Source organism: Dermacentor albipictus, chromosome 6 (genome assembly GCF_038994185.2).
Source record: "Dermacentor albipictus isolate Rhodes 1998 colony chromosome 6, USDA_Dalb.pri_finalv2, whole genome shotgun sequence".
Lineage (NCBI taxonomy): Eukaryota > Metazoa > Arthropoda > Arachnida > Ixodida > Ixodidae > Dermacentor > Dermacentor albipictus.
The window spans coordinates 74,838,844-74,866,649 of record NC_091826.1 but is presented as its reverse complement, the minus strand read 5'-3'; the positions used below and the strand labels follow the sequence as shown (position 1 = coordinate 74,866,649).

The 27,806-nt window shown below is 49.1% G+C and overlaps 1 protein-coding gene across 2 annotated transcripts in view; it reads left to right on the top strand.

Moving 5' to 3' along the window:
* The window catches only part of LOC135897124 (calcium-activated chloride channel regulator 1-like), a 594,363-nt gene that overhangs the window by 499,585 nt on the left and 66,972 nt on the right, over positions 1 to 27,806 (top strand). For both annotated transcript variants that reach the window (XM_065425694.2, XM_065425692.2), the window contains 2 exons: positions 21,341 to 21,611; positions 26,292 to 26,465. In XM_065425694.2, coding sequence (XP_065281766.2) covers positions 21,341 to 21,611; positions 26,292 to 26,465 — 445 coding nt within the window. The remainder of the gene's footprint in view (positions 1 to 21,340; positions 21,612 to 26,291; positions 26,466 to 27,806) is intronic.

Sequence of the window (27,806 nt, the reverse complement as noted above, 5' to 3'; positions counted from 1 at the left end):
CTAAAGTGATCGTCGAAATTTGTGGAGATGACGACGACGTCATCCAAGTAAACAAGACAGACATGCCACTTTAATCCTACTAACACCGTTTCCATGACGCGCTGGAACGTTGCAGGTGCCGAACACAGTCACAAGCATGGCCTTGAACTCATAGAGACCGTCTGGCGTGACGAAGGCGGTCTCTTCGCGATCTATCTAGCCGACTTCTATTTGTCAGTAGCCCGACTTGAGATTCGTCGACTAGAACTATTTAGTGTTGCAGAGCCGATCCAATGCGTCGTCTGTCAATTGCAGGGGTATACAACCTTCTTTGTGATCTTGTTCAATCGACGATAATCAGTGCAGAAACGTAGGGCTCTGTACTTTTTCTTCACCAAGACAAAACGGGATGCCCACGTGATTTTCGATGGCTGGATGATGTCATGCAGCATATCGTCCACTTGCTGTCTTACAGCTTCACCTTCTCGCGTAAAAACTGGGTAAGGAATCTGGCGGAGGGGTCGAGCGCACACTTCGGTTATTATACGATACTTTGCGACTGGTGTTTGTCGTATCCTCGATGACATCGAAAAGTAGTCTTTGTATCGTGGGAGCAGACTTCTGAGCTGTTCATGCTTAATCATGGGGAGACTTCCATCGATGCCGAACTCTGGTTGGAGAACTATGGTCATCGGGGTAGATGCGGCAGAATGCGATAGGACAAACTTGTTCCTTGTTTCCACAATTCCCTCGACGTACGTGATTGCGTGCCCTTGTTTATGTGCTTGAACTCCTGGCACAAGTTTGTCGGCATCACTTTCGCTTTACCTCCGTGCTCTCGAGCGATGCTTCTTGCGACGTAAATTTCGCGGTTGAGCAGTAGACGTTGGTCGCCATCAATGACACCTTGTACGTCTGCTGGAGTTTTGGTGCCGACGGAAATAACAATGCTGGAGCGAGGCGGGATGCTCACTTGGTCTTCGAGCACAGGTAAGGCGTGGTGACTACGACAGCTCTCCGGCGGTATCGCTTGATCTTCCTACAGCGTTATCAACATCGACTTAAGGTTGATGGTTGCGCCGTGTTGGTTCAGGAAGACCATGCCAAGAATAACGTCTCGTGGATAGTGTTGTAGGATAAAGAAGGTGGCAGGGTAGGCCTCGTGATGAACCGTAATTCTTGCCGTGCGGATTCCAGTCGACATAATTAGGTGTCCTCCAGCTGTTCGGGTCTGAGGGCCTTCCCATGCAGTCTTAACTTCCTTCGACTGGGTGGCGATGAGTCCACTCATGACGGAATAGACGGCTCCTGCGTCCACTAAAGCGGTGACGCCATGGCCGTTGAAGTGCACATCCCGGTCGGTGGTTCTTTTTCGTGTGTTGCAGTTACATCTCGACGTCGGATCACGGCTACGTCGTGTTGACGTGTGGCTGGAACGTTCCTACGTCAAGTGTTCTTTTGTTGGCGTATTCTTTGCTTCTAGGCTTCATCGGGATATGCGCCGTCTCATTGATAGATCGGTGATTTCGTCTTTTCTGCGTCTTCGTCGGCGGCGTAGGATCTTCGTCAGTTCGACGAACAGCAAGTGCACCTGTATTGGTTGCTGCTTCTAGTTTTCTGTGTAATGTGATGATTTATTAAAAGGCACTAGGCACAGTCTAGTTGCACTGGCAGCACACAAACGCATGTCGCGCACACAGCCGACACAAGAGCGCCTTCTTCGTCCTCCTCTTCACTGGAATGGCCCCCGGGACAGAAGAGGAGCCATCCTGGCGACTTACGGCGCAGGTGGGATGAGGGGGTCATAGTACGGCTTAAGTCGGCTTACATGAACAGTGTCACGCCCGCGATGCCTAAGGTCGGGTGAAGGCATCACAAGTTCTAAAACGCAGGTGACAGTTGAAGTACGGTCTATGACGCGGTCGGGGCCATCATAGCGTGCAAGGAGTTCAGCTGAAACGCCAGGTGTGAGGCGGGACTCACAAACAAGAGAAGCAGTCGGGAAAACTGGTGTAAGCATGCCACTGTCATGCCGCAGCTTTTGACGACCTTGAGCAGCCGTCGTAAGGATAAGGGTCGTAAGGTAAGGCCGAGCCGGGCAGGGCGGCGGCTGTAGCTCACCAGGAGGGCGCTGTGGAATTTTACGCCGTTGGCACACCGTGCAAGCGCGTACGTAATGGCACACGAAGTGATACATGCCGTGCCAGTATAAACGCTGCCTTAGCCGAGTATACATTTTCAGAACACCGGCGTGACCATTATGAGGAGCAGCATGAAAATAAGCGCATATGTTGGAACGCATGTGTCATGGTATCACCAGGAGCCATTTGCGACCATCAGGCAAATAATTTCTGCGGTAACGGACATTGTCGCTTACAGTGAAGTGGGCGGCTTGGCGTCGAAGTGTTCGAGAAGAGGCTGTGGTGGATTGGGCGTGGAGGAAATTCAGCATAGTTGAAAGCAGGAGATCCTTACGCTGCTCGCCCGGCATATCAGCGACTTTGAGGGCTGACATGGATGCGAAGAGTGGAAACACTGAAGCCACATCAGAAGATAGCGGGGATCGGGAAAGCGTATCGGCGTCAGAGTACTTTGTGCCCGATCGGTAGACAACGCGGATATCATATTCTTGCAAGCGAAGTGCCCATCGGCCTAGGCGACCTGACGGATCCTTCAACGAGGACAGCTAGCAAAGTGAATGGTGGTCGGTGACAATGTCAAAAGGGCGACCATATAGGTATGAACGAAATTTGACGAGAGCTCAAATAATGGCCAAACACTCCTTTTCTGTTACTGAGTAGTTGGCTTCTGCCTTAAAGTGCGGCTCGTATACGCGACGACGTACTCGTCATAGCCGTCTTTCCGCTGTGCGAGGACTGCACCAAGTCCGATGCCGCTGGCGTCCGTATGTACCTCTGTAGGCGCTGTGGGATCGTAGTGTCGAAGAATCGGTGGCGAAGTAAGTAGGCCACGTAGTTGTTTGAAGGCTTCGTCACAGGAAGTTGACCACGCGGAGACGTCGTTGGTAGCGGTAAGCAAATTGGTCAGTGGTGCGATGGGTGGTGCGATGAGCTTAGCGTCACTATCAATGTTAAAAACACTAGATCCGACCAGTACAAACGACAGCGCTGGTCACCGCAGCGCTGTCATTTGTACTGGTCGGATCAAGCTTTTTAACGTCGATAATGACACTGGGCGGCGGGAAGAGGAGGCAGTGGCACAATGTTTACGCATACTCACACAATGTTGAATTGATGACGCCAGCAAATTACTGCAGGTTGCGGTACTAGCTGCTCTGATGATGTTTCGATCATTGTAAGCCGTTTTCGCTATTTAGCACCTTATCCATCCGCGTCGAAGCATTATGAACAGTGATCAACCGTACTCCAGGCGGCGGCTGCGTAGGCACGACTGCGCGGTCCGTATCTTGAAAGCGATCTGCGATGGGGACAGAGTACGCCAACTGCGTTCATGTGCTCTGTGTTCTCACCGCTTAGTTCACGCTGAAGAGCGACACGCGGGACCGCATCTTGAAGGTGATCTGCGAGAACGGCACAGTGCGGAGAGTGCTGATATCTTCGTGAGCGCTGGGTAGCCGCTGCTTAGCTCACGTTGTGACGAGGGATAGCACGAAGATGAATTCGCTTACTGCTGCGAGCCCTATTTGAATGGAATAAACAGTCTTACGGGACGGACGGGCGGATTTGTGCCTCATTGAGTAAGCATAGAAATGTTGCACATTTAAAGTAGTATTTAAATGCACACATGTATTCACACCATTTAAGAGCTTGAGAATGCTGGACGTTTTTCACTGTTGAGTGTTTATGCGTAATACAATGGTCAACAAAACCCAGAACAATGCGAAAAATATCGTGCCTAAAAGTTCCATTATTATCAGCAACTTAGCATATTTTTGATCTGGGCCATCTTGGACTTTCCTGAGTTATTTCGAATTTGAAGAAGTAAAATCAAAGGGTTCAGGAAATTGCCGTATACAAAGTTCATTTTCAGCTAATTTTGTCAAAACTTTGTATCAGTGGCATAAATAATGATAGCCTGGGGAACATAAAGCCGACCATAAAAATAAAAAGTCGTCTCATTGCCATCCCGCAGGAAGAAATAAATCTGTAATCTAATTCAATACCCCTTTTGAATTATTCAGAACTTTTATAAACTGGCTCACATGCGGATGCCACGAGCGCCATTGAGATGCCTGATCTGTTAAACAATATGAAAATCTTCATGAAAAATACATAGCATGACAGTTGCAGTTATTATTACTATTATTATTTGTTTGTTTTATTTATTTGAAATACCTTACAGGCCCAATGGCGGCATTGCATGCGTAAGGGGGATTAAAAATGAAAGGCTTAAAAGATAAAAGACTAAGCGGCCTTCTGAAGTCTGTGAAGTCTGATACAAAAGATACCGCCCAATACAGGGCTCATCAACATTACTAGATAGATCAAAACGTGAAAAAAGAAAAACTGAAGTAATGAAATGCCACAAAGGTACACTTCAAGAAAAAGACACGAGTAAAATTAAAGTAAGGCACTAATACTAGAAAGTACAATAGAGGAAAAATTAACAGGCAGCAAAACTGCTTGTTCATTTCCGTGTGCAACAAATAGGATAGGATTGCACATCCTGACAGATATGTTGCCTATCTTTGACACCCGAGTATGCGCGCGAAAGTGAATGTTAAAGTGCTTTTGTTCTTGCGTTTCCTATCTTTGACGTCCGAGTGTGCGCGTGTATATAAAGAGTTCGTTCTGAAATAAATTAGTTGCGAGTACAGCGAGTGTCCTGTATTCTTGTGTGTCTCCGTCTTGTCATTGTCAGCGCGCTGCTTCACCAACACGGTATGATGCTCTCGTCGCATATATTCAATGCCCATATTTCATTACGCTATTATTGGCAGAAGCCGACATAAATTCTTCTTGAGCACTGACCTATGCAGATAGACTATAATAAACTAAAGGCTTTGACTTCCCTTTTGATATTTACGACCACAAAAATTCAGTTCAGAATGTGTAGGCTACCATTGAAATGATAAAAAATTGCTATCCATAGCTTCACAACACGTCCGACGTGTTTTCATTCATTACCGCAAATTAGTTTAAAACTTCCATATATATTGTATTTCTGATGGGGAAAAATTGTCAGTGACCAGATGCATAACGAATTTTTCTCTTTCATGTACTTTCCGCCACCCTGCGGACTTCCGTAGAACTGATGTGCCATAACATAATCCTACATTACAATGCCGTAAAGGACTTGTATCATACCAAGGAAAGGAGTTTGAAGTGCTCAGTAAATGTCTGTCTCAAAATCAGCATTAAAGAATGTTAGTTATTATGAAAGAAAGTTGCATTTTCCGGAAGAATATTTTATTTACCATAAGCACAAAAAAGACATCGCTCAAGGAACGAAGAAGCTTGTATACCATAGGGAATGCAGGCTTAGGGTGTCTTGTATGGCTGATACATTCCTAAACCACTAAGCAAGATGTAGGATATATGTATATGCATTTTCTCATAAAGATATGACAGCCGTATTATCCCATGAATGTGAACAGCTACACAGAGCTTGTCCAAGTGCCTTTATCCGACCCTGTGTTGACTTTCCTGGTCATTTATTTGCCGCTTGAGCATCCAAAGGCGCTTCCTAGTCTTCATAGAATTTCATACGGTCTATTGAAATAAACACACCTACAGCATCAGGACGTTGACCAACTTTGTCGACTTTAAGAGGAAGTTTTAGCTCGGGCCCAACTACGATGTGGCCTATTCAAATACATGTAAAACACGAAAACGCTTTCTGAGATTACCCCTGGACCCATTTTAATAAAATTTGTTGCATTTTAAAAAGGAAGTTAAATTCTAGTGACGGTTGCAAGCGGGATATTACTACGGAACAATATGTGAGATCACGAAAAGGCGAGCAGTGTGAAGACGACGACGACGATTAGAATCTAGCGCGGGCTGTTGCCTCTTGGCCAAGCGCAGCGTATTTTTTGTATTTAGCCTATTTTCTAAATATATTTGTACATAGCTTTTCGTCTGCGTCTTTATACGCAACATATCTGGTGGAGGTAGACCTTCCCTGTACCTCGTCACGGAGCTTCGCAGCAGACGGTACGTCGAGCCTTCCTTCATGGCTCCCGGCGACGACAACCCGATTCCGCCGGCTCCGACACCAGCTGCTACTTCGACGACCTACACCACTCTCTCCGCTCCACGTGATCCTGGCGCATTCTCGGGCCAAGATGTGGAAGACGCCGATGACTGGATCAGCCTGTATGAACACGTCCGCCGCAATCACCGGTGGGACCCTACTATTATGCTCGCCAACGTAGTCTTTTACTTTGGTGGCACACCTCGAGTTTGGTATCGCACGCATGAAGATGAGCTCACCAGTTGGGATTCACTTAAGACACAGCTTCGAGACTTGTTCGGCAACACCTACGGTCACCAACTTGCCGCGCAGAAGGCGCTTTTCGGCCGTGTGCAGACGCCAACAGAGCCCTATGTCACGTAAATTCAGGACGTCTTGTCTCTGTGCCACAAAGTTGAGACCCACATGACTGAGTCAGACAAGGTTTCCCACATCCTCAAAGCCATTGCCGATGACACCTTGAACTTGCTCGTTTGCAACAACGTAGCGACGGTGGATGCTGTTATAAAAGAGTGCTGCCGCCTGGAACTCGCTAAAAGCCTACGTATTTACCAGCAGTTTGCCCGTCTGCCCAACACCCCAGCGACATCTTCCTGTGCCGACGGTCCTCGTTCCAACAACACTGCCGATGTTACCAGGATCGTCCGGCGTGAGATCGAGGCCTCCCATCCGGCTGCCTTCGACTCCAGTCCCACCAACACATCTGCTGTCACGGTCTCACTGATCCAGGCAGTTGTCCGCCAGAAGTTCGAAAACATGGGTCTTCAAACCATCCGCTTGGCACATCGCCGTGTCTGTTGTCCGCCCCGTCCCGCATCTTCTTACCCACCACGTTTCCGCAACCCATCTGAATGGCACACTGCTGACGATGTCGAGGATTGGTGGTGAGCTAGTCGCACTCTCCGAACCGGAGGGGATGGGGCGACAACAAACCCACCACGCGTGCGTTTAGTGAGGGTTCGACTGCTGACCGGCAATAAGGTCCACGCCTGATCAACCGTGAACCAGAGGCATGAGACGGGAGGCGACGTAAAACACACACACTCAATTTAATAAAATAAAATCATGCGCGAGACGTTCTCGAAAAAAAGAACATACAAATAACCAGCAGGGGGGCATAGTTTGCTAGTTTGCGGAAGGCGTGCGGGTCAGACAACGCACGCCCTGACGCCACTCGCACTACACTAAGCCCACCACGTGGGAGCTATTAACACTCGCGATATAACAAACAAAATACGCGACAAAAATGAAAAATACACGCGACAATAAATAGGGCAAACACTACACTAACAGGACATACGAGAATTAACACGCGATGGATAAATAAATGAAAGATGAAACGCGATAAAGATCGGATCGGATCGGAAAACATTTATTGGGCTCTAGAAAAGAGGTCTTCGCGGCTTCAGACGGCGTCTTCCATCTTCTGATGGATTCTTCTGTCTGCAATCACAGGGTTGGTGCCCTAGTCCAAGGCTCCACTGAGTATGGCCAACCCGCGAGCTCGCTCTACTAGGCGCTTTTGGCCGTTCAAGCTTACGCTGGAAAGCATACTCTCCCACTGTTCCGCACTCGGGTTTTTAATTTTATAGATAGTTGGGGACTCAATATTTTGACAGGCACATGATATGTGGTACAGATCTGGCTTCTCTCCGCACCATGGGCACTTAGCCTCATATTGTGTAGGGAAAATTTTATTCAGAAGGTTTAGATTCGGGAAAGTACCCGTCTGCAGTTGTCGCCATGCAACAGCATCCTCTCTGCTTAGATCCTTATCCGGGGGTGGGTACTTCAGTCTGACCCCTTTATAATAATTTAGTATATCTGAGTATCCCATGGGTACTGACTCGGGTTCCTCAAGGCTGGATGTGTCGGACGCCCGGTTGGTATGCCCTCGAGCTATCCTATCCGCCTCTTGGTTCCCTGTTATGCCAGTGTGCCCTGGTACCCAGATTATGGTATGGTGAACTTTGTTTCCCGGGTCGCATGAGCAGAGTATATGGCGTGCTTTGCGCCCAATTCTGCCGTTTGTATAATTACGGCATGCTGCTTGAGAGTCTGTTATTATTGTTAGGGACCTGCCAGATCGATAGCCCTCCAGTGCTGCCAGAGCCACAGCTGCCTCTTCGGCCTCGACTACCATGCAGTCCTGTAGTGATGCGCTGGTGATCTCCTTGAGGTCCGAATTAACCACCGACGCCACTGCTCTGCTGTTGTGTCTTCCGTCTTTGACGAACGTTGCCGCGTCCGTATACCTTGTGTTGTCCTTGTTCGCCAAGGTTCTCTGCACGTACTCCGCTCTTGCCTCTCTACGCCCCTTGTGCAGGTTCCGGTCCATATTCTTGGGTATCGGTGCGACTCGCAGTGTGCTGCGATACTTGTCCGGAATGGCCTCGGTACGTTCGATCTCTTGGATCATGTTGCCGCCGCCATATCTTCGCAGGAGCACCCTTCCCGTGGGGGTCTGCATCAACCTACGTGCCTGAGAGCATAGTAGTGCTTCTCTTAGTTCACTGAAGGTATTGTGCAGTACCAGGGCCAGCAGTTTCTCGGTTGATGTGCGCTGCGGCAGGTGAAGCGCAGTTTTGTACGCCTTTCGCAGTATGGCGTCCGCTTGTTCTTCTTCTTGCTTGATGCATTTGTGGTAGGGAAGGCTATACACCACTCTGCTAACCACGAGGCTCGTGACTAGCCTAAGTGTGTCGCTCTCCTTCATACCGTGTCTCTTGCTAGATACTCTGTTGATCATACGGGCTACCTGCATGGTGGCAGTCTTCAGCAGTGTCAGAGTATGATTGCACCGTTGATTGGATTGAAGCCACATCCCCAGGATCCGAATGGTGGTCTTCTCCGGAATGCGTTGTCCCGCGAGGTATACGTTGAGGCTGAGCTCATCGCTTGTAGGGACCGTTCGATTTTGTTTGCCTTGCCACACCCTTAGGAGCTCGGACTTCTCCGTCGAGCAGGTGAGGCCCCTGGCCCTTACGTAGGTTTCTACGCAGGTGGCCGCTTTTTGCAGGCACTCTTCTTTTTCGCTGAGCGATCCCCGGTTCACCCATACCGTGATGTCGTCAGCGTAAATGGCGTGCCGTATGTCTTCAAGTTGTTCGAGTTGTCTTGCTAGCCCGATCATTGCGACGTTGAAGAGGATGGGGGAGATGACCGACCCTTGAGGAGTTCCCTTGTTTGGGGTGCAAAACTTCTCTGATCTGACTGCTCCCAGGCCGATTGTTGCTGTCCGGTTAGAGAGGAAGGCCTTGACGTAGCCACGAATCCTTCTGCCACAGTTCAGGCTATCCATTCCTGTGAGTATGGCTTCGTGGCTGACATCGTCGAAGGCTCCTTTAATGTCCAGTGCCATGATGACGTGTTCGCTGTTTCGTGGGACGTTGCTGAGCACCTCCTCCTTGAGCTGCAGGAGCACGTCTTGCGTCGATAATTTAGCGCGGAATCCAAACATGCTGGGGGGGTACAGCTCGTTGTCCTCCATATAAAGAAAAACAGTCCGGCGGAAAGTTTTGAGAGCGGGCTGGAACACGAGGCTTAACTGTGGCGTGCTTGCCGAGATCCCGGTCTGAAGAGCGTCGGGCTGCTGGTACCTCGCTGCCGAAGATCCTGACGGACTTGCACCGTCTGTCGGTCGAACAGCGAAGACTTCGGCCTGGAGGTTTCAGCCTGCCGACCACATCTTCAGCTGTCTCACGGTGCACGACCAACCTGCTCCGTCTTCCAAGCCGCTCTGCCACTCGCCGAGTCGCCTCGTCCCTCCATCGCGCTCAGGCGACCCACGTCACCAACCGGTCCAGCGAGCTCAGGTACAATGGGAAGCTCTCTTCCCCATCGCCGTGCAAGCGGCGTTGCTGCTGCTGCGGTAATGGCGGCCATCTTGAGAGGGGCGTGGGCATGCACTCTGTGACAGACTACAAGCCCATTTGTTTTCACTGCCATCGAATCGGGCTCATTTCTCGGCACTATCGCAGTCGCTGGAGTTCCCCGACCCTGTCTACTTATACTGCCTACTCTCGCCCCCCAGGTGGCCCTTCTCGTCCCTATGCCACACGCTCCGATAATGCCGCCGCTGATTCTCCTGCACCGAACCGCCCCTATTCTCGTTCGCCTTCGCCCCAACGATGACAATCTCGCTCTCCCCAGCCTCGTCGCTCCTATTCGCCGACTCCCTTAGGACGCCGCTCCCAGCCGGAAAACTAGACGATGCAGCGCCTCCAGGTGACGCTGCATTGCTCCCTACGCCACCAAATCCTCTACTGACGTTGTCCACTCATCTGAACCTTCTTGACGTGCAAGTCGACGGTGTTTCTGTGTCTGCGCTCATAGACAATGGGGTGCATTTGTCCGTAATGAGCGCTGACCTTCGTAACCAGCTCAAGAAAATTATCACGCCCACCACGACGCCTGTTGTCCGGGTCGCCGGTGGTGGAACAGCCCCCGTAATTGGTATGTGTACCACCCGCGTCTCCTTCGCCGATCGCTCAACAATCGTGCTATTCACAGTCATCACCCACTGTCCCCACGACATCATCCTCGGCTTAGACTTCCTCTCCGCACAATCTGCTCTCATCGATTGTTCCGCCAGTACTCTCCGCCTTGACCTGCCTGTTCCGGATCCTGCTGAACCACACCGCAGTCGCCTCAGTTCCGTCGACTTCGTTCCCTTGCCACCTTCGGCACTGACCTACGTTGACCTAGTGTCATCCCACCAGTCCCCGACCGTCACTACATTGCGGCTCCTATGCAAGACGTCCTCCTTACACATGGGATCACAGTACATCATACAGTTTTATCTATTACGGCAAATTGCGTCTGCCTGCCAGTGGTCAACTTTGGCTTGACGACACAAGTGCTGCCACGCAGGATGTCTCTGGGCCAGCTTTGCTCATTCGAGGATCACTCGATCAGTAGCATCCATTGCAGTAGACGACACTTCATCCGATACTCCTCTAGCATCGCAGTCGGCAAATTGTACCATCGCTGACTTACAGAAAATGATTGCTCCCGACTTGCCGTCCGAGCACGCTCGTCAACTCTACCACGTTGTTGTGTTTTCCTACCACGATATTTTTGACTTAAACGATCGTCCTTTGGCCCAAACTACAGCTGTCAAACATCGCATTAATACGAGAGCAGCATTCCGGGCAAGTTGGTAATCCATTGCTTAAATGATATTGTGCGACATAAAAACGACACGAACGTGCGAGAAGATGACACACCAAGGGCAATTCGTATACTTTCACCTATAAATCTGGCCGACTACACAAGGACGCTGACCGCCTGTCTCGCTACACGGTGGATGAGCCTGACGACGCCGACAGTAGTAGCGCCAACGGCATTTTCTCTGTGTCTGCCTTCGCTAACATCGCCGATGAGCAGTACCGAGGCCTATCGCTGCGAGCACTTATCGAACGTCTGCGCTCTACACCTACCGACGCATCCGTTCGCCAATATGTGTCTTGCGCTTGGTGTGCCGATTGCTGTGCTTGGTGTGTCACCAAGCGCCGATTCCGTGTCGTTTTTATGTCGCGCAATATCATTTAAGCAACGCATAATTACCGGCGATGCCCCTCCTGTTCATCGCCGCCCGTATCGAGTGTCACCAGCTGAGCGTCAAGTTATTCACGCAGAAGTTCGCAAAATGCTTGCCAAGAACATTATTGAACCATCATATAGTCCATGGGCGTCACCTGTAGTACTGGCCCAAAAGAAGGCTGGCTCATGGCGCTTTTGCGTGGACTATCGGCACCTTAACACGGTTACCTAAAAGGACGTGTATCCCTCGGATTGATGACGCCCTTGACTGCCTCCACGGTGCTCGCTATTTCTCCTATATTGACCTTCGCTCCAGCTACTGGCAGGTTGCCGTGGACGATCTCGACCGCGAGAAGACTGCTTTTGTAACACCCGACGTTCTTTATCAATTCAAAGTGATGCCGTTCGGCCTGTGTAACGCCCCTGCCACTTTTGAACGCATGATGGGCTCCCTCCTTCACGGTTTCAAATGGTCCGCGTGTCTGTGTTACTTGGACGACGTTATCGTGTTCTCCCCAACGTTCGCTACGCACCTCGAGCGCCTCTCAGCAGTCCTGGACGTTTTTCGTCGAGCCGGTCTTCAACTCAACGCATCGAAGTGCCGATTCGGCCGTCGCCAGATTACCGTCCTTGGACATCTCGTTGACGCGAGCGGAGTGCAACCGGACCCAGGCAAGATCCATGCTGTTGCGCACTTCCCTGTTCCGAAGTGTGCCAAGGATGTGCGCAGCCTCATCGGCCTTTGTTCGTACATCCACCGTTTCGTGAGAAATTTCGCCGCCATTGCACGACCACTAACCGAGCTTTTGAAAAAAGACGCCTCTGCATTCTCACATCTAATCGACATCCTCACAATGCCTCCCGTTCTGGCCCATTTCGATCCTTCTGCGCCTACCGAAGTCCGTACTGATGCCAGCGGTCACGGAATTGGTGCTGTACTGGCACAACGTCAGCGTGGCCACGACCGTGTTGTCGCTTACGCCAGCAGGCTCCTCTCACCCGCGGAGCGCAACTATTCCATCACTGAGCGTGAGTATCTGGCCCTAGTTTGGGCGGTTGCGAAATTCCACCCATACTTATACGGCCGACCCTTTTCCGTTGTCAAAGACCATCACGCGCTTTGCTGGTTATGCTCAGTGGAAGATCCTACAGGAAGACTTGGACGCTGGGCCTTACGCCTCCAAGAATATTCGTATACTGTCACCCATAAATCTGGCCGACTACACAAGCACGCTGACTGCCTGTCTCGCTACCCAGTCGATAAGCCTGACGACGCCGACAGTAGTAGCTCCAACGGCATTTTCTCTGTGTCTGCCTTCGCTAACATCGCTGATGAGCAGTACCGAGACCTATCGCTGCGAGCACTTATCGAGCGTCTGCGCTCTACACCTACCGACGCATCCTTTCGCCGATATGTCCTCCAGGGCGGCATTCTGTATCGAAGGAACTTCCTCCCTGACGGCTCTGATCTTCTTGTCGTGCCAAAACAGCTACGACAGACTGTGCTCTTTCAGATGCATGACGCACCCACTGCAGGACATCTTGGGGTAACCCTCACGTACGACCGCGTCCGCCGCCGCTTCTATTGGCCTGGTCTCGCTCGCTCCGTTCGACGCTGTGTTGCTGCCTGTGATCCCTGCCAGCATCGGAAAACACCTCAGGTGCTACCTGCCGGTCATCTCCAGTCGATCACTGTCCCTGTGGAACCGTTCTTTCGTGTTGGGTTAGACCTGCTCGGTCCCTTTCCCACGTCATCCGCTGGGAACAAATGAGTAGCCGTCGCGACTGATTACGCCACCCGATACGCTATCACTCGGGCTCTTTCTACCAGTTGCGCTACTGACGTCGCGGACTTTCTCTTGCGTGACATTAACCTACTTCATGGCGCCCCGCGACAGCTGCTTACTGACCGTGGTCGAAACTTCCTCGCGAAAGTTATCGCTGACATTGTGCGTTCCTGCTCCATTCAACACAAATTGACTGCCTCATACCATCTTCAAACCAATGGCCTGACAGAGCAGTTAAACCGCACTCTTACCGATATGCTGCCCAAGTACGTTTCCAAGGAACACCACGACTGGGACATTGCCCTTCCTTACGTAACATTTGCATACAATTCTTCCCGGCACGACATCGCCAGATTTTCTCCATTTTATCTACTGTACGGTCGCGAACCTACCTTGCCCCTACACACGGCACTTCCTCCTGCTGTGATCTCAACAAGCGAGTATGCGCGCGACGCCATCGCCCTCGCCGACCATGCACGCCAACTTGCCCATGCTAGACTGACGGCCTCACAAACCACTCAGCAGTGTCAGTACAACGCCCGCCATCGTGACGTACAGTTTTCGCCTGGTGCGCTCGTGCTCCTGTGATCGCCCTCTCGTCACCTCAAACTTTCAGAAAAGCTCCTTTCGCGATACACAGGGCCCTACCGCGTGCTGCGCCAGGTGACGCCTGTGACTTACGAAATTGCTCCTGTGGGTTCAACCTCGTCCTCCCCTCTGGCATCTAGTGATGTCGTGCATGTCAGTAGGCTCAAGGCCTACTACACTGCTTCCGAGTCCGATCTTTAGTCGCTCCGGGACGGCGCTTTTGCAGCCGGTGGCAGTGCTACGGAACAATATGTGGGATCACGAAAAGGCGAGCAGTGTGAAGACGACGACGACGATGAGAAGCTAGCGCGGGCTGTTGCCTCTTGGCCAGGAGGAGGAGGAGGAATAAACTTTTATTGCAGAACCAGCACTTTATGATGGCCGGGCCTACGCCTCCCACGAAGGGACGTCGAGGGCTTGCCTCGCCGCCGCCTCGCGGGCGTGCTGGGTCGCCCAGGTTTGGTCGTCGAGGGTGGAGCTCCGCAGAGCCTCATGCAACCTCGACGAGAGAGTCGTGGTGTTAGTCTGTGCGTACTGTGCTGGGCACTCCCATAGCATATGCGAAAGCGTAGCCGGGTGAATTCCACAGCACCGGCAGTTGGGGGTAGTGTAGACGTCCGGAAATATAAGGTGGAGGCGGGCGGGTGAAGGGTATGTGTTTGTAGTAGACGCAGGGTGGTAGCCTGCGCCCGGCTGAACTTTGGGTGAGGCGGGGGGAAGATTCGGCGACTCAGGTAAAAGGCCTTAACAAGATCGTTATAAGTTGTCAGACTGTCCCTGGTGTCCAACTCATCTCCAGTGACTCCGGCGCGGTTGACTAGGCCTCGCGCAATGGAGTGGGTGACCTCGTTGAGATTGGAGAGGTGTGGGTGGACAGGGCCCGCATGGGCCGGGATCCATGTTAGGGAGATGATGCTGTCTTTAGAATGTGGTGCCTGGCAGAGGATGCGAAGAGCTTGGGGACAAATACGCCCTTTGCTGAAGTTAATAACGGCTGAGCGAGAGTCACACACTATGGTGTGACAGGTGGGATCTAAAGTGGCCAGGGCGATGGCCACTTCTTCAGCCGTCTCTGCAGTGGGGGTAGTGACGCTGCAGGCATGGTGTAGGGCTCCATCACGTGTGGCAACGGCCACAAATCGTGTGCCATGGGAGTATCGGGCTGCATCAACAAATGTGACGCCAGGTACGTTGGCAAGGGCTTTTATGATAGCTCCGGCCCGAGCTTGGCGCCGGGCCCTGTTATATTCAGGGTGCATATTCCTAGGGATAGGGTCTATGTAGATCCAGCTACGGATGTCGGTCGGGATCGGTTGTTTGGGGCCCTGTTGCTGATGGTAGGTGAAGCCAAGCGTGGACAGAATAAAGCGCCCCGTTTCAGTATGGGTGAGCCGTTCAAGCTGAGAGCGTTGTTGGGCTTCAATGAGTTCGGAAAGGTTGTTGTGAACTCCCAGTTGATTGAAGAGTTCAGTGCTGGTGCAATGTGGGAGACCAAGTGCTTGCTTGTAGACCCCTCGTATGAGGGTGTCGAGCTTGTTCTGCTCAGCCCGGTACCAGTTGAGGTACGCAGCAACGTAGGTGATGTGGCATATGACAAAGGATTGGACGAGTCGGAGAAGGCTTTCTTCTTTGAGTCCTCCTCGACGGTTAGATATACGTTTAAGAAGTCGTAGGGTGTTTTGAGATTGGGCACAGATCTTGTTGAGAGCCAAGGCGTTGGAGCCGTTGGTAGAGATGGTGAGACCAAGAACCCGGATACTAGGGACGTTTGGGATAGGACTGCCATCTTGAAGGCGTAGGGTGATGGCGTCACAGGGTCGGTGATCAGATTGGTGTTTGGGAGGGCGACCCCGCTGAATGGGCTTGTATAGCAGAAGCTCCGATTTAGCCGGCGAACAGCGCAGTCCAGTCCCTTGGAGATAGGCTTCAACCGTGTCAATCGCCGTTTGGAGTGCCGATTCCACTTGACCATCACTGCCTCGGTACGACCAGATGGTGATGTCGTCGGCGTAGATGGTATGGTTGATATTGTCGACTTGCTGTAGCTGCTTGGCAAGGCCAATCATGACTAAGTTAAAGAGCATGGGAGAGATAACGGAACCTTGCGGGGTGCCTTTGCTGCCAAGGGGAAGCTGGTCTGATCGTAAATCCCCAGCCGAGAGGGTAGCCGTGCGATTGGAGAGAAAGTCACGGATGTAATTGTAGGCTCGCTCTCCCAGCTGGAGGTTGGAGACCTGATCAAGGATAGCTGCATGGGAAATGTTATCAAAGGCTTGAGTGAGGTCGAGTCCGAGAATGGCTTTCATGTTACGAGAACGATCGTTGAGCACTTGATGTTTGAGCTGCAACATAGCGTCTTGAGTAGAAAGGTGAGGGCGAAATCCAATGATGGTGTGGGGATAGAGAGAGTTGTCCTCGAGGTGACTGTTGATGCGTGCTAAGAAGGCGTGTTCCATCACCTTGCCTACGCATGAAGTGAGGGAGATGGGCCTTAAGTTATTGAGGCTAGATGGTTTGCCAGGCTTTGGGATTAAGATAACGTTGGCAGTCTTCCAGGCGGCTGGAAGGGCACCACTGCGCCAGCAATCGTTGATGTAGTCAGTCAGATGGGACACGGACTCGTCATCGAGATTGCGAAGGCTTTTGTTAGTGACCCCGTCTGGCCCTGGAGCAGAACGACCGTTAAGCTTGCGTAGAGCGGCGTGTATTTCAGATACGCTGAAATCGGCGTCTAGTGTTGGGTTGGGTCTACCGATGTAATTGCTGTGTGGACTGACTTGTCCCCTGGAGATATATCTGGTGCAGAGGTAGTCAAGCACCTGTTGTGGACCTTGCTTAAGGGTCTCCGTATAAAGGAGCTTCTGCAGCCGATCCTGTTGGGTGGTGCGGGTGGTGGTATTATCAAGCAGATGTTTGAGGAGTTGCCACGAGGAAGGGCGATGAAGTTGTCCATCCACCGTGTTACACAGCTCAGTCCATTGTTGCCGACTGAGGATTTGACAATGCTCCTCGATGGCTGTGTTCAATTTCGAGATCTTGCTTCTGAGGCGACGGTTTAGGCGCTGCCCCTTCCATCGAGCTAGGATGGAGGCTTTAGCCTCCAGAAGATGGGCGAGGCGGCTATCCATGCGTTCAACTGAGGCATCTGTAGTTACCACCCGAGTGGCCGTTTGAACATCAGTGCGTAGAGCTTGCATCCAGGTGTTAATGTCGGTAATGCCTTCTGCTGAGGTAGAACCTATGCGTATTTTTCGAAAAACATCCCAGTCGGTAATGGTGAATTCTTTAGTGGGGGCAGGGGCGGCAGCGAGTTGGGGTAAAGAGAGAGCAAGGATATAATGGTCGCTGCCCAGGTCTTGCTGGGTATTGGTCCAGTGTGCATTGGTGATATGTTTGATGAAGGTGAGGTCGGGGGTAGAGTCCCGGGTAGTGGAAGTACCGAGGCGTGTAGGAAAGGAGGGATCCGTGATGAGCGTAAGGCCTAAGTCGTGGTAATCTTGCCAGAGGTTGCGAGCTGCAGCTTCCGTGCGAACGTAGCCCCAGCCTGTATGGGCGAGGTTGAAATCACCGCCGATGAGTAGGGGGTGCGCTCCAGCTACGTGAAGAGCCTTCTTAAAGAGGGTGAGGAAGCGACACCTTGCTTTATCCTTGGGGCTATTGTATATGTTCAGAAGGAAGATGCATTCTTTCCGTTTACGATTGGGAATTAATTCGAGGAATAGATGTTCGATGTGAGGACTATTGAGATCATGTTCAATAACAGGAATACGACGCCGTACTAGGGTGGAGACTCGGCGAAGAGGGTGGGTGGTATGGAAGGTTTGATAACCGGGGAGCGTGGTCGGGGCGTTGTTGGTTTCTTGAAGTAGGATAGCATCCGGGCGGCGGGTATGTTGGCGTAGGTATTGACTAGCCTCTTGGCCAAGCGCAGCGTATTTTCTTGTAAATATACTTGTACATAGCTTATCGTCTGCGTCTTTCTGCGTAACAATATTGATTTGAGGCTTGAATTTTGTGAAAGGAATTTGCAAAAATTTGAAAGTTCGAGAAATAAATACGCACGAAATTTATAAATAAATAACTATGCTTCCTGGTTCTGCAAACGACATCCATTAGATCATTCAGAGTGGACAGATTCGATATGTCACTTTGTCTTACGATAGTTTGTTATGTTGTGACCAAGGGTTTCACAAAAGCTAAATTTCCATAATATTTATTTTTTTAGATCCATGTGTACCGTATCAATTTTGTCCGCTTTGGATGTAACTCAGAGAATTGTGGTATCTGTTTAGTGGCTGAGGAATAGAGTTGTAAACTTGATAGTGCCGTTTTCTGAATTTCTTTTATTTTTCCAATCTTCAATAAGATGTTTACGACCTAAAACAAGAATTCAGAACCAACAGCCACTAGATATTACGTTTTTCTTTTAAATGCAACAAACCGCCAAATTGGGTGCATTGGCTGCCGAGTACAACGATGAGTAAAAAATAAATTTTCCTTTTGCATGTATTTAGATGGGAACACCCGAGCTGAAGCTTCCTCTTAATTTGGGTTGGTGCGTAGCTAACCTGAATCTTTCGCGGTCTACGCATGAGATAAAACTGCGGACTGGGAAGATATATGTTTGCGAAACAAAAGTACGAAAAATTTTCAAGTTTTAATGAACTAGCGCACAATTGGGAGGAGACGATAGAATTGTGGAGCCTGAGCCCACAATTCTACAATTGTGTCAAAGGATGTCATAAGCTTTAAATAATCAAATCAATGTACAAACTTCCTTAGAATACCATGGCAATGCTAGAATTTCTTGCACAATTTTAAGCCGTACTTTCTGAATTTGCCTGAATCAAGAATGAATATGATAGCGTCATAGGCACATTGTCTTTTACGCTCCCAATGTATGCGGCGCACGTCTTGTTACAACTTCAGCTGCATGATAGCCTTAGATTGTTCACTAACGAAAACGCGCACGTTGCACACACTGCCTGAATATTCCGATTTGGAAAACCGTGCATTTGCAGCAATAAATGCGATATCACGCTCCTCTTCCTAATCGCTCATCATCCTCAAGCTATTTCGCTCATCGAACGCCTAATCGGAATCCTCGAGATATACTTGCAGGTGCAAGACCATATGAACGCCGCAGGCTTCCACCGTAACAGTCACAACACTGCAGGCATTAAGTGCAGCCTGCATTTTGCTGCACATGGCGTTAGACTTTGGCTGACGGCTGATGAAGAGCAAGGTTTAGTCGACAAGATTACGACACAAATAGTAGAGGACAAAATCATGTTTTCACTCACCCTGATTACAGCCGAAAGGTTGGGATGGCGCATAATCATATACAATGACTCTTCCATATCTAGGCGATGTGTGGACTGGAATCGACGTTTTGCATCAGCCGCACTCGATTAATCATTTCCAGCATAAACAATTGTTGAAATTAATAATATGTGCTAACTTGGGGCACTGTGCAAATAATAATGTAAATAAACGGTGTTTTTGAACTTAACAAAAGGTGACGACAAACACGAGCACTGATTGCGTGAGATGCTAGTTATGTGCGGTAATCACCAAGTGCACGAGCGCATGGCGCGTTTACAAATAAAAATGAGTAAACGGCAAGTCTTCTTTTAACGATAATATATTGAGGAAATTGTCGCATATCTCTCCATACTTCTGAACAGCGAAAATCTTCAGAAACCTCGCACTTTCTTTGTACACAATATCTTTTCAATGTGATAACTTCGTCAATCTGGGAAGCTTTTACACCTCTATGCGTGGCTAGACAAGTGGCTAAATGTTGCACGATCCAGAGAGTTCGCATGTTCTCGCAACCTACCCTTAATATAGAGGCCCATTTGGTCTTCAACACCAGCGGCGACATTATAAGGGACTTTCTTCTTTTGCTGTTTTGGTTGACTGGCCTGAACAGGTGGTGTAACTATCTGGGAGTACTCAACAGAAATCCCACGCCTGCCCTCTGCAGAAATCCTTTTCACACTGTCGAATCTTTGTAAACGTACGGGACAACACTGAAGCCCTGGCAGATCAATTCACGTGGTGGTTTTGTTGCAACTTTGTTTCTGTTTATGAAAATGGGAAGCAATGATAACACGAGGTCTCTGATAGCACCTTCCGAAAACTCTCCTTCTAAAAGCCTCGAAGCGTACGTGTTAAAGCTAGGTTTCATTTTGCTGGTGCATGCCCTAATAACCACATGCATATTTCTTGGCGCTGTGTTCTGCGGCCTGGAACTGCAGTTTACAGTATACTTCTTCGGATTCCGAACATGTTTGAATAGCGTTAGCAAATCTTTGTTTTATTACATCACCTGACCTGCCTGACACTTGAGTTGGTTGTCTGGCAAAAATTTCTGCTTTTCTTTTTGTTGATTTCTCTCACCGCATTCACGTGCGTTTTTGACGTGGGCTAAGCGGGACTGCTAAATGTGACTGAATCAACTGCGAATGTTTCCTCCGCAAAGGACGAATCTTGAGTAGAGAATGGTCAGTTTATTCCAGCGCTTTTTCATAGATGACTGCTGGGGGTGATTACTGAGCTGGTTAAACATCATAATTCAAAAATAATCATCCGTGCTTTGATGATGAACTTAGAGCATTGGCGCATCTTTATGTTGTATCTTAAGTTACATTTGCTTTCTGCCATTATTTTATTACATGCGTTTTCCGGAGATTCATTACCTGTGGCATGCGGTTCTTATGTTGCGTTGTGGTCTCGAAGCTTTTTTTTTTGTTTACAAGCAGAAGGTCGGTCTCGAAGTTCTGTTACTCTAAATAGACGAGGGCGCGCATGTATATGTTGGAACACCCCTTTCCGTTCACAATTGCCAGCGTTTATTGTTGCCAAACTTATAGTGAGTCAAATGACTATATTGTTATTTGGTTATGGTGCTATCTGTTTACGTCTCCCCTGTGGCAACGATAGCAACAGTTTACCATACCAATGACTCTCCAACTGGCAGCTAAATGGTGATACTTGTCTCTTGCTTTCGACATTTTGTTTCGCAATGCATTGCTTGTTGTTGGACCGATGTACTTGGGTAGATGCGTCATTGGTAAATAGGTTGATGTACTAGTCGCCATCAGAAATGTCCATTAAGCCAAAAAGAAAAGGCTAATAAAACGTGTCAAGAATGTGGTTGCAAATATCACGCTACCTTCGATTTCTACCTTATATTTTATTTCTGTATTTATTTACTGACTCTCTGAATGACCAACCGACTGATTGTCTTGCATTTCCAGCCTGGTGCATGGATTGTTCGAGTGTTGAGCTCAAGCGAAGAACAAGTTATGGTCAACATCATGGTCATGTCTCAAGCCAGAGACCTCAAGCAAGAGCCGATAGTGGTTACGTGTGAAATGTCGGATCAGGTGGTTAGTACACCAGAGGAAGCGATCATATTAGCTGACCTTAGGAAAGGCGAGAAGGTTGTCCTCGACGCAACCGTAACAGCGATGGTCGTAAGCCAGACGGACCTTAGCTGCCCTGTTCAATTGCGTGACGACGGTAAAGGTAAGGGGATTTTGTCAGTTTCTTGCTCTTGATACATTCGGCGCAAGGCACCACGCATTTGAGCTGATAGCGGAATTTTTGGCGGGAAAAGAAGTAATCTTGCCGTTAAAGCTACTTGTATTGGAGGTTACAAGATAGAAGCTTACTATCACATTCGCTACCGCGGGTGAGCTTTGTTAACTCATCTGAAAACAACGGAAACAGGAACATTGCGGAAAACAGTTAATTTATATTCGCATGTTATCACCCTGACCAAACTCATACTTCACGGGTATCTCGCATCGTGTAGCAGTCTATAAAGTCGTTGGTATTGTTACGTGGAGGACGAGTCTGTAAGACGAGCAACTATTTACAGGTTAAATTTACAAAAGCGGTTGCAGCGCTGACCGGTTAGATTCACTGCGCGAGCCCAGTTCGTTCTTCCTTCTCTTTTCTCGAGTGATGGCGCCCACGCGTCTCGTTCAAAGAATCAAACGCCAAACACGTGTAGCAGTATTGCACAGATGGCGACTTCATGCACCTCAATGAACGCAGCTTCGTGAGATTCCTGGAGTTCTCCCCTCAGTGAAGCATCATGCGCAAAGCGTTTTCTTAGTCAGAGGTAGGCAAAACATGGGCGGGCATTTGCTGCATGACCAAACATGGGGTTAAATTCGGTATCTTTCTCTGTTAAGTTTCCCTTTCGATCTATGAGCTTAGGTTGGGTTCTGGCGGAATCGAAACAGGCTAGAAGGGGTTAAAATGTGGTTATGGTGTTATACTTGTTAAAAAAGTGGTAAGAGAAGAATGACGCCGATAATATACAAGCAGACATATAGTCAAAAAGGGAGGAATCACAACTTCAGCGCTCATTCAAACTTCGGCTCTTAACAGGTGCAAGTAGAGCATTTCATAACTTTTATTCTGCTACACGAAATGTTCGAAGCACTTATTAGTGCAATATTGCGCTTTTACAGATCCTTATCTCGGCGTAGAAATTTCGGTTTGTTGCCATGTCTTCTAGTTTTGTTCAGGGTAGTGCAACCAGCTCTTAGGTGCCCGTTTCTACGGTGAGCGTCTGCGTGCCCTGACGTCGTGTCTCGTGCGAACCGAGCGAACGAGCACAGTGAAGGATGAAAGCGAACGCGGAGCGCAGTGGGAAACGAAAGGAGAGAACGCAAGGAAAAAAAGTGGAAGAGGAGGCCACAGTGAAAGCATGAGGCGGCAAGTGGAGGAGGAGCGGAGGGGAAACTGCCGGCGCATGCGCGGAGTTAACGGCGGCTACAGCAACCGCCGCCGCGTTGGCGATCTCATCTGCGCTTTGTTAGGGGGTCAGGCTGGCATTAGGTGATGAGGGCTACGTTCGTCCTTTGCGTAAGCTGCTAAGTTCAGTCCGCGTTACCAGCGTGTGAGACGGAGATCAGTGCTCCAGCAAGGGGTGATGGCGAACTGCAACGAGTAAGGCTCAATGGGACGCTCCCTTGGGTATTGCCACCGCTGACACTGGTGGCGTGATTTCTCGACGACGAAGGGCCGCTCGCGTCGTTGGTGAAAAGAAATTGTGAGAAGAAAAGCGTAGTGCCGCGAAAGACAGGCTGCATGGCGGCAACGACTGCAATATGGCGCAAGAGTAGCGTGCGTCGCACGTATGTAAACAAAACGCTGCATGAGCGGTGGTCTGTCGACGGCGGCTGCTATGAATCGCGCGCCCGCGTCACAAACGCGCCGCTCCTCGCGATCTCTCGATTAGCGAGGAATTGGAAGTGAGGTATTGTGCAATGTTGTTTGCCAGTTTGCATGATGCTGTGGAGGGAGTGTTCCTAGAGCTGGTACAGCCTTCAGTGTTAGAAACTTCAGTGTTAGACGAAAATCGAGGCGAGGTCCTCAAGCCCCGCCCGAGGATCATAAGAACAAGAACGCCTCTTCTTACTTCTAGATTCTAAAACGCGCTCCCAAACGTGAATAACATCCTCAGTAAATACTGCCCAATTCTCACCAGCAACCAGAAATTTCTTAAGGTTTTGCCCAGCACTCCCAGTGTAGCCTAAAGACTCAACACTAATTTTAAAGATATTCTTGTGCACGCCAAATTAAAGACAAAGGGGAAGTTGGGAACCAATCCCTGTGGCCACCCCAGGTGCCCTACATGTAAACATATTCAATTTACTACTACAGTAAAAAGTACAGCGTTGAATTACGCACACAAGGTAACTTTGCCTTTCGTCTGCACCTCAAGCAACGTAGTCTACTGCCTAGAATGCGGCGCTTATAGCAAATAATACATAGGTGAGACTGGACGACAAATTCATACAATACTCAACGCTCACCGCGCGGACACAAAACACAATTTACCCAAACAGTAGCCAACCATTTTAATGAACATGGTCATATATTTGACAAAGCAAGGCTCTATATACTACAAACAAATTTCCGTTCCCCTCGCGAAAGGAAGTATACGTCATCATACCGTATACACAAGTTTAATTGCCTACCCCCGACGGGAAAAAATCTGGCACGTGGCAACTTAGAATATTTAAAAGCGGTAACTTAAATCGGAAATTCTCATATTATCAACCAAGACACAAAACACATTATGCCACCAGCTAACCTTAATTCTTAACCTCACCAAGTCTTCCACTTCGAAAAATTTTTTCCTGCGTACTATTCAATTTGATATACTCTTTCAGGTTTTTACGTCTACATCAACTGTACGACCCCCTTCCCCCATGTACACTTGCCCCCGCCGGCTTCTGCACATGCCACCCTCCTGTTTGTTACTCCGGTTTCGATCCCCCCCTTTTCGTTTCCCTTCCTTTTTTACATACGTATATATTTTGAAACCCCCTCACCTACACATTCCGAAGTCAATATGCCTTTATCAGGGCCTGAACTCAGAGTATCGCCATTTCTGGATGCCGCCTAACGACACCTACGTTGAGCGACTGGGGCAATGCCCCTTAAAAGAACATGCTGCTGCCTTTCAGCCACCCCATACACTGCACCTCTGACTCCTCGTTGCCATCTTAACTATTTCAATATTAGTCGACCTAATGCTACTATGCTACTCAAGTGACTCTTTCAACTCATGTTTTTTTTAATTTATTTTTTTGCCTGTGTGTTACTCGCGCACTGACCGCCCACGGGCTCTTCTAATGCCACAAGAACATGCCGCCAACGATACCCCTGAATGCTTCGTAACCTCTCACATCCCCAACACGCTCCCAGGCCCCCGTCTTTCTTAACATTTTGTTTTTCTCTTTCTTGTTCTTTCTCTCTGCCTTTTTGTTCTGTCTTGGTGTCGCCCTGGCTCCCCCCCCCCTTCTTTTTCCTTTTTTTCCCTCTGATTTTCTTTCTTTTCTATCCTCCCCGCGCTCCCACTATTCCGCGCTTGTCCCCTGCGTCTTGGGAACGAAGCTCACAGACGTCGGACGACAGCGCTCGTTTCCTCTGAAGTCTCTCTCTTTAAAGCCAGCCGCCAGCGACAACTCCCGCACGTGACGTCACTGCACTAACCCTTTAAAACTAACATGCCGAGAATGACGAGGCCGCCATTGGCGAAGATAGGTCCTCCTATCGAAACGTTGGCCAGCCTTTCTGCGGCAGCTTATCCCTGTTTACAAACTTTATACCACAGTGTGCTATTCCATCTGCCAGCCCCTTTCTTGTTTTTGGACTTCAGATAGTTGCAGTTAGAGGGAAGCGAGGCTAAAACATTTACCTAAATCCGTTTATCAAATTTAGAAAACATGACCGTCCCATTGATAGCAACCCTATTAAAACGAGCTTTTGAAAATGTAGCAGGTAAATGGACTTAAGAATAAATTGCACAGCTCTTGTCTAATTTCTTGCTCGCAGTTTCAGCCCGTTGAGCTCTGGAGACGAACCTCTCGTAGCTTTGCATCTGCTTCCATGAGCAGAAAGCACTGAAGTATCTTTGGTGTTGGCACTTGCAGCAGAGTGCTCCTCTGCCAGAGCACGGTTACCTTTATTAGGGCGCCTGCCTCAAGACGCACTGCTCTGGACATGTTTACTTCCCTGCTGCTCCTCCGGACGTCGCTGGTTTGCTTAACAGTGATGAACTCATAAACCTAACTGAAAACAGAAGGGCGAACTGAGGCAAATTCATCTGCCATTTGCAACTGCCACGTTTGTGCTACGGCGAAAATTGCCAGTTGCGCATGAATTTGCTTAAATTCTTGCTTGCAGCTCTGGTAGACCGTAGCGCATCACTATTGTCTAGTATATCTGTAAAAAAAAAATATGCGACTGCACATCACGCGAGTTTGTGAAAGTCTTCAGGATAAGGTGGTTATGCCACAAGGTGCTACTCTTTAGAAGACTCCTGAACTACTCGCTCTCGTATCAACAGCATATCGTTTGACCTTCCCGTGTTCACCGGCTAGTCGCTCATGCGCCGCCAATGCCGAGACATAACGGCACTGTTGGCGACGATGCCTGCCATGACATCCAACAACCACCCCACGAGCGTCCATGGGATTGCTGCTACAAAAACTACCACTATAAATATGTTGTAAAATTGTGCACAGACAAGTAACGGCAGATTTTCTGTTGCGGTCTGGACCAATTCACTAATTTTGTCCTACAGACGACATCGCATAAATATAATATCCTCATTTTGTCTTCATGTATGTCTACGGTTGCTGTCTACGTATTCAGCAGCTCTTGTTCCTAAATTTGCAGATCCAGACATCTTCGCAAATGATGGCACGTACAGTGCCTACTTCACGCGCTTCACGGGCGGAAGCAGGTATTCGGTCATGGCCTACGTGTATGGGGGCAAGAAGACCAAACATGCCTACCGACGGCTAGGCTTCCCATATGAAGAAAATATCACTTTTGTGAATAACCCAGTCGGTGAGTTGATTGCTCGCATATTTACCCGATATACTTATATCTCTCCCGTTTTGCGTGTAATATCTCAATAGCTGAACTGACCGTCGCACGTTATTATAAACGCAAATAATTTCGCTTTATAGTACTTGTTCAGTGCCTCTTACATAAAAGAACTACGACTATTAGAGCATGCAAACAAAACTCGTTGCAAATCACATTCTGGATAACCATGCAAAGAATACAGAACGCTTTTAACCGTCTCTTGGCCGGTGCTGCTTGGGAGATACTAGAGCTTATTGTAGCAAGGCTGAATAAGTGCTACGTCACGCTTATATGTATGCACTGCGCATGACCCACTGCGGCACTACTTTGTATATATATCACGTTCATTCTTGCAATAAAGTTGTTCATTGCCTGACCCCGACTCGCCTACATGGTGGCAGCGGTTCACTATCGCTATGTCGGCCCCGTCAACGCTGCTTCCCCCGCCGAAACCACTGGACCCGTCAGCAGACGCATGGCTTGGATGGAAAACTTGGAAATGTGAGTTCACATTGTTCTCCACGGCTACCCAGTTAAGTACGCAGCCCAAAGAAGTCCAAGCAGCAACGTTACTTGCAACAGTTGGAGAGGAGGGCAGAAAAGCGTACAACGCCTTCAAATTCGAAAATGAAGCGGATAGGAACAACGTCGACATTTTGCTTCAGAAATTTGAAGAATTCTACAAACCAGTGACAAATTTGACGTTTAATGAATTTTGTTTCGGATCAAGAGACCAAAAGCAAGGGGAGTGTTTCAATGATTGGCTAACCGACCTCAGGCTTTTAGCAAAAAACTGCGAGTTCGGGGACCTAGAAGACCGTTTACTCCGCAGCCGAATCATTCTGGGACTGCGAAACAAAAGCTTGCAGGAAAGGCTTATTTCCGAGAACCCGTCATACAGTAAGACCATTGAAATTTGGCCGGGCCCAGGAACTGGGAAAAGAGCAATTTAAAGAAATCGGTGACGGCGCAGAAGCAGCACGTGCCACAGTAATTCAAGCAGTCACCAAAGAAAGGAAACCATGTGGTCATTGTGGCTATACCACTCACCATGTCGAAATATGCCCGGCTGAAGGGAAAACATGCAAGAAGTGTGGTGGGCGTAATCACTTCGCTCAAGCATGTAGATCCTCAGTGCAACGACAAACCAGAGGTGCTAAAAACGTGCTGCGCGAGGTACAAGCGGAAGAAGACGATTTCTTTTTGCAAGCCCTGACTGTCAGTGCGGTCGAAGCGGCAGATCATTGGAGTGCAGCAGTTGACATTGAAGGCCGTAAGTTTACGTGCAAGCTAGACACAGGTGCTAACTGCTGCGTCATT